The sequence below is a fragment of the Pipistrellus kuhlii genome, unplaced genomic scaffold (genome assembly GCF_014108245.1).
Source record: "Pipistrellus kuhlii isolate mPipKuh1 unplaced genomic scaffold, mPipKuh1.p scaffold_m20_p_4, whole genome shotgun sequence".
Taxonomy (NCBI): Eukaryota; Metazoa; Chordata; class Mammalia; order Chiroptera; family Vespertilionidae; genus Pipistrellus; species Pipistrellus kuhlii.
Genome location: NW_023425540.1, coordinates 91,259,115 through 91,271,314, shown reverse-complemented (window position 1 = coordinate 91,271,314; position 12,200 = coordinate 91,259,115). Strand labels below are relative to the sequence as shown.

Genomic DNA, 12,200 nt, shown 5'->3' with positions numbered 1-12,200 from the left:
AAAATCTAAAATCCAGCCTAAATCGCGGGCCGAATGGTTTACTGAACAGTCATAAACTGTCATTGTGATGGAAACGCAGCGGAGTGCAGTGATGACAGCGCGGTGAGGGCCACATTGCAAGGCCTGACGGGGCGGATTTGGCCCGCGGGCCTTGTGTTTGACACATGTGCTCCAGAGGAATCTTTGCAAAACAGAAATGGAATCAGGTAGAGGTAGCCCTACCCAAAACTGTCCAGTAGGTTCCCACAGTTCTCAGAATAAATTCCCAGTTCCCATAGCAGCCCACCTCTGGATTTCTCCCCAGGTCCTGTCCCACTGCCTTTCAGCCTATGCTGAGACTTCCGAGAATCTGGCGGGTCCTGGACCCGAACCTCCAGCCTCGTCCATGACTGCCCCCTTCAGCTGATTCCATATCCTTTAGGCCTCGGCATAAGGGTCGCCTTCTCTAGAAGGACGCCTGAATTTGCCACGCCCTCTTAGGGCTCCCACCCCACCCCATCTTGACCCCAGGACTAGGATGTCAGTGTTGGATGTTGATACCCGCCCTGCCCAGCGCCGGGAATAGTGTCTGGAACAGATGAGGCAATTACACACTTATTTGCGGGAAGACTGATTAGGGACAGAAGCAGAGTTCCCGGAGGCACAGCTTCCTGGGTTTAATTACTTCCCGCAGGCGGGTTCGCGCAGAAGCTCAGAGGCGCTGCCTCCTTTGCAGGCACAGGCCCCGCCCCGCCCCCGGGACCTCCCCTAGGGCGCCCCGCCCTCTGCGCTCAGGCCCCGCCCACGTTGCCCTAGCGCCGCGAAGCGGGCTGCGGGCGTCCCCCGGGTGGAAGTCTCAGTGCTGGCTCCGGGCACGCGGGACGGTCGGAGGGAGCCATGGTGCCGTTGAGGGTCGAAACACGGATTTCGCCTCGGCCGCCGTCCGAGTCCACCTTCCACCACACGCTGCTCTTCTCCTGGAGGAGGCGGGCGCCTGGCCGAGGACTTCGCCAGCGGGGCTCGGGCCGCGGGACAAGGCCCAGGGGCGTGGGCAGCACCCGGGCCTCTGCCCCCGCCTCGGACCTGGGGCCGGAAAATCCGGCGGGTCCTTGACCCGAGCATCAGCCTCAGGCTCTGCCTCCTTCCGGGAGCGGCCCGGCTCCAGCCCCGCCCCCTCCGGGCTCCGCCTCCGCGCGGACCCAGACCCCGCGCCGCTCAGCCCGGCCTCCGCTCCGAGCCCGCGGCGAGCGCGCCGGCTCCCGTGGCCGCGCTCGGTGGCTGCGCGCACGCGGTCTGAAGGCCGACTGGGAGGCCCTTCTGGAGGCCCGGCTGGCCCGGCAGGCACTGCGCGGGCAACATGGCGGCGCCCAGCGAGCGGGGGCGCTTCGGGGTCGGGAACCTCTTCTCCTTCCTGCCCGGCGGCGCGCGCTCCGAAGCCATGGAGGACCTGGTGACGGATGCGCGCGGCCGGGGCGCGGGACGGAGAGACTCCGCCGCCGCCCCGGCCCCATCTCCAGCCCTGGCACCGACCCCCGAACCTCAGGCCGCCGAGGACGGTTCCCGGAGACGGCACTGCCGGGCCTGCGTGGACTTCAAGTCGTGGATGCGGACGCAGCAGAAGGTGCAGATGCGGAGAGGGGGGGGGCGAGAGGGGGGAGGCGGGGGCCGCCTCTCCGAGGCTTGCAAGCCCTGCTCACCCCTAGCCCCGGCCCGCACAAGATTTCTCCTCTCGCCCCGGCCCCCTTCTTCCCCCGCAACACACACACCGCGCGTTCTCAGGCTCGCGGGGCAGGCCTCCCGACGCCCCGGGCCTCCCGACACCACTGCCCCCAGGGTTGGTTGTTCCTGAACCTTGCCCCCAAGGCAGGCCCGGCCTCACAAGGGCCCGACCTGCCCCAGGGACTAACGTTTGGCGTCTGGGCCTCCGGCCGGGGAGGAAAAAAGGGGAGCTTCACAGGCTTCTGGAACGGGAGACTGAACTGACCCTCCGCCTCCTTCCGCAGCGGGGCAGCAAATTTAGGGAAGATTGTCCTCAGGATCGTGAGGAACTGGGCCGCCACAGCTGGGCCGTCCTCCACACCCTGGCTGCCTACTACCCCGACCTGCCCACCCCAGAACAACAGCAAGACATGGCCCAACTCATACACTTGTTTTCCAAATTTTACCCATGTGAGGAGTGCGCAGAAGACATAAGGAAGAGGTGAGTTATTCTGTACCGCCTGCAAGCAGCAGCACATCCCACCTGGAGCCTGGGCCCGGGGCGCTTGACGGATGTCATAAAGGAGAGCCTCAGAAATAGGTGCAGAAATGGCAGAGTTGCCAAGAGCAGGGACCACAACAGGGGCTTGGATCATCAGCCATCTTTCTACTCAAAGGGCAAGCAGCCTGGGGCCGTTTGGCACCCATAGGCGTTTCTTGGCTGGATGTGGGGGCAAGGCAGCCCTTGCCGGTTGAAGGTTGAAGCCTGGGCCGTTAGAACAGATCTGCTGAGCTTAGGCACCAGGGCCCTGGGTGCCAAGACCAGTTTCTAACTTTAATTACGCCATTGTGCAGGCCCCACCCTTTCCACATTGCCTGGGGCCATGGTGAGGCTTCCTGATTGTTATGAGGCTGGAAAGTTGCCTGATCTGTTAATGCCTTGCCCTGGGCTCTTGTGAGGGTTTATCCAGCTCCCAAGTGAGGTTTTGAGCTGGCCTAGGCTTCCACCAAGCCTGGACACTCCCGCTCAGCCCTGTTCTGGGAATTACTGTCTCTTAGGACATGAGCTACACCCGGGTGTAGCTTACAGCAGCATCCCGTCTCTGAATTGACCACTGCCTGTCATATTCCATGTGCTTCCCCCCCACAGGATATATAGGAACCAGCCAGACACGCGCACACGGGCGTCTTTCACCCAGTGGCTGTGCCGCCTGCACAACGAGGTGAACCGCAAGCTAGGCAAGCCGGACTTCGACTGCTCTAAAGTGGATGAGCGCTGGCGTGACGGTTGGAAGGATGGCTCCTGCGACTAGAGGGCGGCCAGCGAGAGCCCATGGGGCTGCCTGGCTAGAGAGAGGGTCGGGGAAGTCATTAAAGTGCACCTAGCACTCTTCAGTGTGTGCAGAGCAAGAGCCTGTTGTGTTGCAGTTGGGTGTTCCCCAGCCACTTCCCATGGGGCCCTTTCCTCCTCAGGGTGCCTGCTGATGGCACCCTGATGGCCTCCTCAGCTGAGCCCCTGTGGAGCTGCAGGTGAAGGAGTAACAGCCTAGGCTGCCCCTTCCCCTTTCTTACAATACGTGTTTTTATTGATTTTTAGAGGGGGAGAAAGAGAAACATCAAAACACTGATCAGGTGCCTCCTGCACGCCCCCTACTGGGGATTGAGCCTGCAGCCAGGCACGTGCCCTGGCCAGGAATCAAATGGTGACCTCTTCGTTCATGGTTGATGTTCAGTGACTGAGTGACAAGGCCAGGCTAGGCTGTTGCTTTTCTCAGGATGTGGCCGCCTGCCCATCTCACACCCTGGTGCCCACTTCCCCACACAGGAAGGAGATAGTCTTGGCTGGGCTCCTCTGTCTCACAAAATCCTTGAGACCAGGCCATTGTCTCCCCGCTGTGGCTAGACACAGCCGCAGTGACTGTAGGTGGCCTCTGAGGCTGTGTGCTCTTTGCCCTTCAGGAAAGAGGCCCGAGGCGGAGCTTCCCACCCTGCTCAGTCCCTACAGGGAGGGCAGGTGCAGGCATGGCTCCTCTCTGAGGGTCACCGACACCGCAGCTCCTTTCTGTTCAGCACGGCCTTCCATCGCAGTGCCGGGCTCCTCAGAGGCTTCGTGGGTCGGCTCCCTCGGATCTCGAGACTAAAATAAAATGCTGAAGAAGTGACTTGAGAACCTGCCTTCAGTGTGTTTGCTGGATTTCCAGTAATGGACAGGCCTGCCCTCCTCTGGTCAGCTGCTTCCTCCTGTCCATATTCTGGCTCCTTAGAAAGAGAGGTCCCAGGAGAAGAATGGGCCAGGATATTCCAGGAACAGCGGGGAGGCTGGATTCCTGGGGCTGGGGGAGGGGGGTGGTGGTGGGGGAGGTGTGTGTTAAAGAGGTGAAGGGGAGTCAGCATGAAGTCCTCAAGGCCCCAGCAAGGTCATGGTTTTAACTCCCAGCTTCTGTGGAGGATTTGGAGCTGAGAAATAGTGAGTTGGGACTTTTGAAAGTTTCCTCTGAGCTGGGATGCAGCAGGCATGGGTGGAAGCAGGGGGAGCGGCACCCATGTATCAGCTGAAGGGGAAGCTGGCGCAGGGTGGATGGCAGAGGGTGCCGGATAGATTCTGAGGGTACAGAAGAGGAAAAGCCAAAGGTGACGGGGGTTCTGGCACAAGAAGCTGGGAGGAAGGAGTTGCCCTTTGTATCTGAGATGAAGGCTGTGAGAGGAGCGGGTTGGGGTGACCTGGACCCAGCTTTTGAGCCTTTGTGATCTGCTCAGCCATACCTGCTCCCAAGTCTTGGCTCCCAGCAAGAATGTCACAGCTCTGATCTCCTCTGTCCCCTGTGCTTTAGCTTCTCACCACTTTCACTGACCTGTTCTCCCAGGGGCACTGGCTTCCACAACATGCTACCCAGGTGACACGAAGAAATGGGCGGGGACTAGTCAGCAGAGAAGTTGCTCTTCCTCCCCTTGATGGACTGTCCCCAGCATATCTCTGGTCTTTCCTGAGTAGCCTGTGAGCTATTGTGGTCAGTTCAAGAACATACCACCTGTATTTGCTCTCGCTTCATTTCCCTTATTCCCTAACTCGCTTCCCTGAAGTTTCACCCCCTAATAAAACTCAGACTTTGCCACAGACCTTTCCTTGGCAACCAGGTGAAGGAAGACAAGTGGGACTCCAGTCCAAGAGAAGGTTCTGGCTGGAGCTATCGGCACAGTCCAATAGCAGAGAGAGGAGCCACGATATGCTCTGGGGCCTCCGAGGATCACAGGTTGGACAAGAGGAGGAAACCTGAAAGGGTTACGAGGAAGGGCCTGAAAAGTAAGAGGAATGAGGAGAAGATCACATTCATTAGAAGCCTTGCTAGGAGGTTGGGGACTTCAGTGTCTGAATTGACCCTGTAAAGGGAGCAGTGACATGGGGACAGCTGGAGCGGCAATGGGGTCAAGAGTTGATTTTTTTTTTAAATATATTTTATTGATTTTGTACAGAGAGGAAGGGAGAGAGAGAGTTAGAAACATCGATGAGAGAGAGTCATCGATCAGCTGCCTCTTGCACACCCCCTACTGGGGATGTGCCCACAACCAAGGTACATGCCATGCCCTTGACCGGAATCGAACCCGGGACCCTTCAGTCCCCAAGCCGACGCTCTATCCATTGAGCCAAACCGGTCCCGGCAAGAGTTGATGTTTTTTAATATAGAAGAAAGTGCAGCATGTTTGGGTGTTGATGCAAATGATTAAGGGGCAAGTGGATGATGTAAGAGACCAAAACAGTAGCTGTCAGGTGAGAAGTGGGACTGGGTGCAGTTGAATGCACTTGACAGAGACTGGTGGGCAGTACTGGGCACACCTGCCCTGGCATGGGTTTCCAGGAGGCTGGGCCAGGCACCACCCTCTGAACACTTAGATGCCATGACAGAGACCTGGATTCGAGTCCCAGTTCTTCCCTTTATATGACCCAGAACTCGGCCAGTCTGCCTATTAACCACCTGAGAAATGGGGGTGATGACAGCTCCTTCCCCACAGGCCATGATGAAGTACTTGGCACTGTAAGTGCTCAACAAATGCACACTTGTCTTATCATTGCCCTAAATCAGCGGTCACCAACCTTTCAGACCTCACGGACCACCAGTTGGCGACCACTGCCCTAGATAGAAACAGGAGTCATCCGGGCTCGGGCTGGGCTGGGCTGGGTCAGGCTGGGCTGGGCTGGAAGGAACCTGAAAGAAGGGGCATTAACTGGGAGCCTGGGCGGCTATGGAAAAGACCCAGCAGTGGTACTGGGCCAGACTCCTTTCTCTCTGTTTCTCCCTACTCCTTGGCTCCAAACTAAATTGTCGGTCACAAGTCAGTCCAGGAAACTCAGGAGTGTGGAAGGCTCAAAACAACTTTGGAATGACACCTGGCCACCCACAGGAAAGGAGCAGAGATACCCCAACACCCACTTACTATTTTTTAAAAATAAACTGCAATTGTTTTCTTTTTAATACATTTTATTGATTTTTTACAGAGAGGAAAGGAGAGGGATAGAGAGCTAGAAACACTGACCAGCTGCCTCCTGCACACCCCCCACCAGGGATGTACCCGTAACTAATGTACATGCCCTTGACCGGAATCGAACATGGGACCCTTGAGTCTGCAGACCAATGCTCTATCCACTGAGCCAAATCAGTTTGGGCTGCAATTGTTTTTAAAAATCTTTTTTTAAATATATTTTATTGATTTTTTAAATATATATATTTAAATATATTTTATTGATTTTGTACAGAGAGGAAGGGAGAGAGATAGAGAGTTAGAAACATCGATGAGAGAGAGTCATTGATCAGCTGCCTCTTGCACACCCCCTACTGGGGATATGCCCGCAACCAAGGTACATGCCCTTGACCGGAATCGAACCCGGGACCTTTCATTCCCCAAGCCGACGCTCTATCCATTGAGCCAAACCGGTTTCGGCTATTTTATTGATTTTTTACCACTGAGCCAAACCGGTTTCGGCTGTTTTTTCTTGTTTTTAAATATACTTTATTGACTTTTTTACAGAGAGGAAGGGAGAGGGATAGAGGGTTAGAAACATCGACAAGAGAGAAATATCCAATCCGCTGCCTCCTGCACACCCCCTACTGGGGATGTGCCTGCAACCAAGGTACGTGCCCTTGACCGGAATCAAACCTGGATCCCTTCAGTCCACAGGATGCTTTATCCACTGAGCCATACTGGTCAGGACCCCAACTCCCACTTATACTGGCCTATGGGCTTTGCCCACCTGGACAGGTGTCCCTGGTAGTAGAGACCATTCTCTATATCAGGTGGTTAGGACCCTCTGAAGGAGAAGCTAGGGTGCAGTGTGTGTGGAGGGCGGGGGGAGAGGTCATGGCGGGTAAAGGACCCAGTGATCAATCTTTGGTTTGCAGGGGACCCAAACCAGGGAGCCCTGTTCCTAGTTCCCTAGAGGGAAAGACACTAGAGCCATCTGGCCTCAGTTACACATTTATGAGAGGGCCCTGCTCAGAGGAGAGGCGCGGGGTCAGGTCCCCTCTGTCCATCTGCCAGGCAACAGCAAAGGCGGAGCCTTTGTGAGGGCTGGTGCAGGCCCAGCTCCTTGCACTGCCCCCGGATGGTGATCTGGTGAGTCCATCTTGGACCCGGGTCGTGAAGCTGAGGGGTGGGGGTGGAGGGACAGCGGACGGGAGGGACCAGAGGGCTCCAGCCTGGTGCGTGGACCAGGGAGGGGGTGCGGGCTCGGCCCCGCCCCGCGCGTGCCCGCCGCGGCCAGTGCGCGCTCCCGGAGGGAGGAAGGCGGCAGAGGCGGCGGTGGCAGCTTCAGCGGCGATCGCAGCAGCCCCGGGCGGGTGATCCTGGGCAGGGCCCCAGCCCAACAGGCTGGTAGAGGGGCCCCGGGGTGCGCGCCCCGCGGGGGCCAGCCATGGAAGGAGCTTCGTTTGGCGCGGGCCGTGCGGGGGCCGCCCTGGACCCCGTGAGCTTCGCGAAGCGGCCCCAGACCCTGCTGCGGGTCGTGTCCTGGGTAAGTGGCCACCATCCCGGTACCCGATCCCACCGGGGCCCTCGCCCCCATCCTCTTCCTCGCCGCCCCCTCCCTTGCGGGCCGCAGGTTGGGGTGACATCACCGTGTCGGGCGTGCCCACCTGGGGCGGGGAGGGTCTGGCGACGACAGCCTGGGACCTTGAGAGGTCACTTCCCGCTGCCCCCATCCCCAATTCCCCCTGAGGTCACACAGTCCGCTTCCTAAGCCCTCGCTCCGTTTTTCTTGTCTCATGACCTAGAAGCAGGCACAGGGGTGGGGACGGGATTCAGCCTCAGCCCAAGGAGGGGGCTGTGGGAGCTGAGAGAATCTGGCACAGCCTCCCCTTCTTCTGCACTCACATCCTCCAGGCCCCTTTGAAGGGAGCTGGCCCTCCCCAGGCCCCCCAGTTGCCACTGTGAGTTTCGGGGGGGGGGGTGATCAGGGATCCTCTGGGTGGGGCAACCAGATGGGGCTGTACTTCGGGATGGTTGATGGGTGGTGAGGGAGGGGCAGATTTTAGGGGCAGTCCAGCTTATCAGGGCATCCCTAGGCTTGCTTGGTGGCCTGCTCCTCCTCCTCCTCCTCCAGGTAGGAGAGATGGAGGGGAGGGGCCGAGGTCTGCTGGTCTTGAGGAGGGCAGTGCCCGGTGTAGGGCAGGGGGTTGCCAGCTTCCTCAGGGACTGACTCTGGCCAGACCAGGACATAGGAACCCTACCTTCAGGTCCCAGCTCTGGTTCGACTTGTGCACCACTCCAGGGGTGGGTCTAAATCCTGCACCTCAGTTTCCCTCCTGACTATATCTCTAGGAACTAGGCTGGGAAAGGAGAGAAATGAAATTGAATCTGGATATCTTTTTTTTTTTTTTTTTTTTTTTTTTTTTTTTTTTTTTTTTTTTTTTTTTTAGAAACAGGCTTGCTCAGAGCTAAAAGAGCAGCATCTGGCTTAAAATAATCATGGTCTAGGATTTTAAAATAAAATGACTGTGTTCCACCTCCTACCGGCCTCCCAGCCGACGTGGGAGGGAAGTGGGGGGCAGGGTGCTGATGTTGGACTGAACCCCAGAGGTCAATCCTCTCGCCTTTTAAGCCCAAACACGTATAGCCATGTGGGGTCATCATCACTTGAGTGCCCACCTAGTGTAGAATGCCGGATGGACATTATTTCTCTGTCCCCAACTCCCCATTAGCTGGGCCTGTTCATTACATGTGCTACATGCTAAGAAACAGGCCGCACAGCTTCTGAATGCCGAGGGCAGGCAAGTTCCATGCTTTGCAGCTGTCCCTCTGTTGTGCCCCCTACACCCGGCCTCTCTCTCCTGGCTCCTCCACACCTACCTCCACACCTACATCGGCTCAAGCCTAGAATCACACACTCCGGAGGCTCCCGTTACCACACTCCGGAGTGGGCCTGAGGGTGAGGAGGCACTACGCCCCCACGCAGAACAGAGGACCAGCTGAATATCAGCCCCTGCTCTTACCAGCAATGCGGCCTCAGACAAACCACTTCACCTGGGGGAGCCCCAATTTCCTCGTCTGTAAAGGGCATAAGAACAATGAAGGGCACCTTCGTGGTTTCTTGGGAGGAATATGTGAGCGAACACACATAGAGCTGCAGTTTAAGCATAGGAGAGATGCTGGCTAAACGGTACCTGTGGTCCATGATCACTGACTACCTGGGGCGATCGGATAGAAGGGAAGGGAAGGATAGAAGACCTGCACCCGGAGACTCACCCTGTGCAGCCAGGGAACGCCGGGACGGACCCCAGAGCGTGGCCGCTCGGGCTTCTCCCCCCGCCCCCGGCCCCAGGCCTGAGCACCTCCGCCCCGCAGGTGTTCTCCATCGCCGTCTTCGGGCCCATCGTCAACGAGGGCTACGTGAACTCCGACGAGGGCCCCGAGCTGCGCTGCGTCTTCAACGGGAACGCAGGCGCCTGCCGCTTCGGCGTCACGCTGGGCCTGGGCGCCTTCCTGGCCTGCGCCGCCTTCCTGCTGCTCGACCTGCGCTTCCAGCAGATCAGCAGCGTGCGGGACCGGCGCCGCGCCGTGCTGCTGGACCTGGGCTTCTCAGGTGGGCGTGCCGGCCTCCCGAGGGCTGCGGGGCGGGGCGGGGCCTCCGGAGGGCTGCGGGGCGGGGCCTCCGAGGGCGGGGCGGGGCCTCCGAGGGCTGCGGGGCGGGGCCTCCGGAAGGGGCGGGGCGGATGGGAAAGGAGCAGGGCCGGCGGGGCTCCCGTGCGTCCTGACGCCCGCTCCCGGAGCGGTTCGGTGGGGTCCCTCAGAGCTGCTCCCCTAACCCTCCCGCCTCCTGCCGCCCGCAGGGCTCTGGTCCTTCTTGTGGTTCGTGGGCTTCTGCTTCCTCACCAACCAGTGGCAGCGCACGCCGCCCGGGCCGGCCGCCGCGCAGGCGGGAGACGCGGCGCGGGCCGCCATCGCCTTCAGCTTCTTCTCCATCCTCAGCTGGGTGAGTGCCGGGCGGGCGGGTGGGCGGGCGGGGAGGGTCCGGCCGGCCAGGCAGACGGGGGCCAGGCCGGTGTCAGGCCGGTGTCCGCCCCGCCCCAGCTGACTTCGGGCTCCTCCTCAGGTGGCGCTCACCGTGAAGGCCCTGCAGCGGTTCCGCCTGGGCACGGACATGTCGCTCTTTGCCACCGAACAGCTGGGCACCGGGGCGGGCCAGGACTACCCCGGCTACCCAGTGGGCAGCGGTGTGGAGGGCACCGAGACCTACCAGAGCCCGCCCTTCACCGAGACCCTGGACACCAGCCCCAAAGGGTACCAGGTGCCCGCCTACTAGTGGCTGGCAAGCCCGGAGCAGGGCTGGAAGGCTGCCCCGCCGATGCAAGGCCCAAGGCCTCCTGGGACCTCCCTCAGGTCCTCCTGGCCCAACTCCGGGGATGGAGGGGTGGCCACTGTGGGCTGTCTGGGGCCAAGAGAGGGTAGCCCCCAGGGTGCCTGGGCTGTAGCCTCAAGTTCCTCCAGTACCTTCAATCTCTAGCCTCCAGTGGGTCAGCCTGGGCAGGGGGCCACTCCCCTCAGGAGGCAGCCAGCCCAGGGCTCACCGGTCCACTCTGGCATCAGGGAGCCGGCTGCCCTCCATTGCCAGGTGCAGAGCCTGTCCCAGACTGGGGGCAGGAGCACTGCCCCCACCCCCATGCCATGACCCGGGGAGCATGGCCACTGCTCCCCGTCCTGTGTCCCCGTGGGTAGTGACAGTCCTTGTTCCTGTCATGTTGGTTCACCCTGTGGGGCCATGTGCTCTGTCTGGAGCCTCCTTCCATCTCCTCTCACCTGCTCATGAGCGTAGCCTGGTCCTCTCCATGTTGTGATTGTGGTCAAGTTTTCAAGTTTCAACTGATAGTTTCCCACAAGCAGCCCCTCTCTGTGGTCCCTGCTGCTCAACCCAGCCCCTCCACGCCTTGGCCCAGGCCTCTGCCCGGATGTGGGTGATTCTGGCCAGGGAAGGCACAAGATGGCTATAGGCTGGGCACCAACCCCCTCCCAGCCCTTCAGTCAGGGCGGCGAGGGACACCTGTGTGCCTGGCAAGACAAGCCTCTTTCGAGGACAGAGGCTCCATGGTGCCCGGAGACAGCCATTCCATGCGAACTCCTTTCCCTTGGCTTCCTGAACCCGTCCTTCCACTCCCTGCCCTGCACCCCATTGTAAGGCCCCGTTTAAGGGTGGGGTCCCTCTGCATAGCTGACTACTCGTGCATTGCTCGAAGCTGGCTTTTCACATTATGCCACATGTGGTTGCCACATTTCATTCTTACAGACAGATGCCTCTGGAGTTGCAGTTGAATGGCAGCCCTGTACATTGTAGCATAGATCAATTATGTGTGGATATTTAAGTGAACATGTTTACAATTTTTTGTATATATGGATCTCCCCCTCCCTCCTCTGAAAGAACAATCCGTGATTGTGTATTTTCAGTGTCCCATGTTCCAACTGCAACTTCTTTACAATAAAAACTAAATGAGTTTACTGTGCCATAGACACTCTTGGGCTCATTCCTGTCCCTGCCCCTCCTGGTAGCAGAGGCTGAGCTCTGCTGCCACCGCGTGCCACCCTGCACACACTGACAGTGCTTTCCCTCCAGCAGCTGCTGCTGCCTTACTTTCCACTTTCCCTCCCTCTTCCTTCTATGCTGTCTTCAGTCTTCACTCCTCCCTCTGTGTATGCAAATTAACCATAATCTTTGTTGGGCTAATTTGCATATTCACTTTGATAGGCTTGTGGGCATGGCTTGTGTAGCAGAGTGATGGCTAATTTGCATATTACTCTATTAGGTTAGGTGATGATACTAGCAGTAGTACTAAATATTTCTTGTAGTAGTATATCTTTAGAATATCTTTCATCAGTGGATGGATGTCAACTTTAAATCTTTCATGTTTTATTTTACAATATGTTTTTATTGTTTTTAGAGAAAGAGGGAGAGTGATAGAAACAGATGAGAAAAACATCCATTGTCTGCCTCCTGCACACCCCCTTCCAAGGACCAAGCCCAAAACTCAGGCATGTGTCCTGAC

General features: G+C 58.5%; 2 protein-coding genes across 2 annotated transcripts; both read left to right on the top strand.

The window, feature by feature from the left end:
* The first annotated feature begins 858 nt into the window (after window positions 1–858).
* GFER (growth factor, augmenter of liver regeneration) lies at window positions 859–3,815 on the top strand. Its single transcript, XM_036409161.2, has 3 exons — window positions 859–1,600; window positions 1,983–2,179; window positions 2,828–3,815. The coding sequence occupies exons 1-3, from the start codon at window positions 1,337–1,339 to the stop codon at window positions 2,988–2,990; spliced, it is 624 nt and encodes a 207-aa protein (XP_036265054.1). The 5' UTR covers window positions 859–1,336; the 3' UTR covers window positions 2,991–3,815.
* A 3,500-nt stretch (window positions 3,816–7,315) lies between these two features.
* On the top strand, window positions 7,316–11,660 carry SYNGR3 (synaptogyrin 3). Its single transcript, XM_036409159.2, has 4 exons — window positions 7,316–7,681; window positions 9,511–9,748; window positions 9,996–10,138; window positions 10,259–11,660. The coding sequence occupies exons 1-4, from the start codon at window positions 7,583–7,585 to the stop codon at window positions 10,466–10,468; spliced, it is 690 nt and encodes a 229-aa protein (XP_036265052.1). The 5' UTR covers window positions 7,316–7,582; the 3' UTR covers window positions 10,469–11,660.
* Window positions 11,661–12,200: the final 540 nt, after the last annotated feature.

Coding starts and splice junctions, on each gene's coding strand:
- SYNGR3 (XM_036409159.2), top strand. CDS start 7,583: ATGGAAGGAGCTTCGTTTGGCGCGGGCCGTGCGGGGGCCGCCCTGGAC. Junction 9,749..9,995: donor GCTGGACCTGGGCTTCTCAG/GTGGGCGTGCCG, acceptor TGCCGCCCGCAG/GGCTCTGGTCCTTCTTGTGG. Junction 10,139..10,258: donor TCTTCTCCATCCTCAGCTGG/GTGAGTGCCGGG, acceptor GCTCCTCCTCAG/GTGGCGCTCACCGTGAAGGC.
- GFER (XM_036409161.2), top strand. CDS start 1,337: ATGGCGGCGCCCAGCGAGCGGGGGCGCTTCGGGGTCGGGAACCTCTTC. Junction 1,601..1,982: donor GGATGCGGACGCAGCAGAAG/GTGCAGATGCGG, acceptor CTCCTTCCGCAG/CGGGGCAGCAAATTTAGGGA. Junction 2,180..2,827: donor GCAGAAGACATAAGGAAGAG/GTGAGTTATTCT, acceptor TCCCCCCCACAG/GATATATAGGAACCAGCCAG.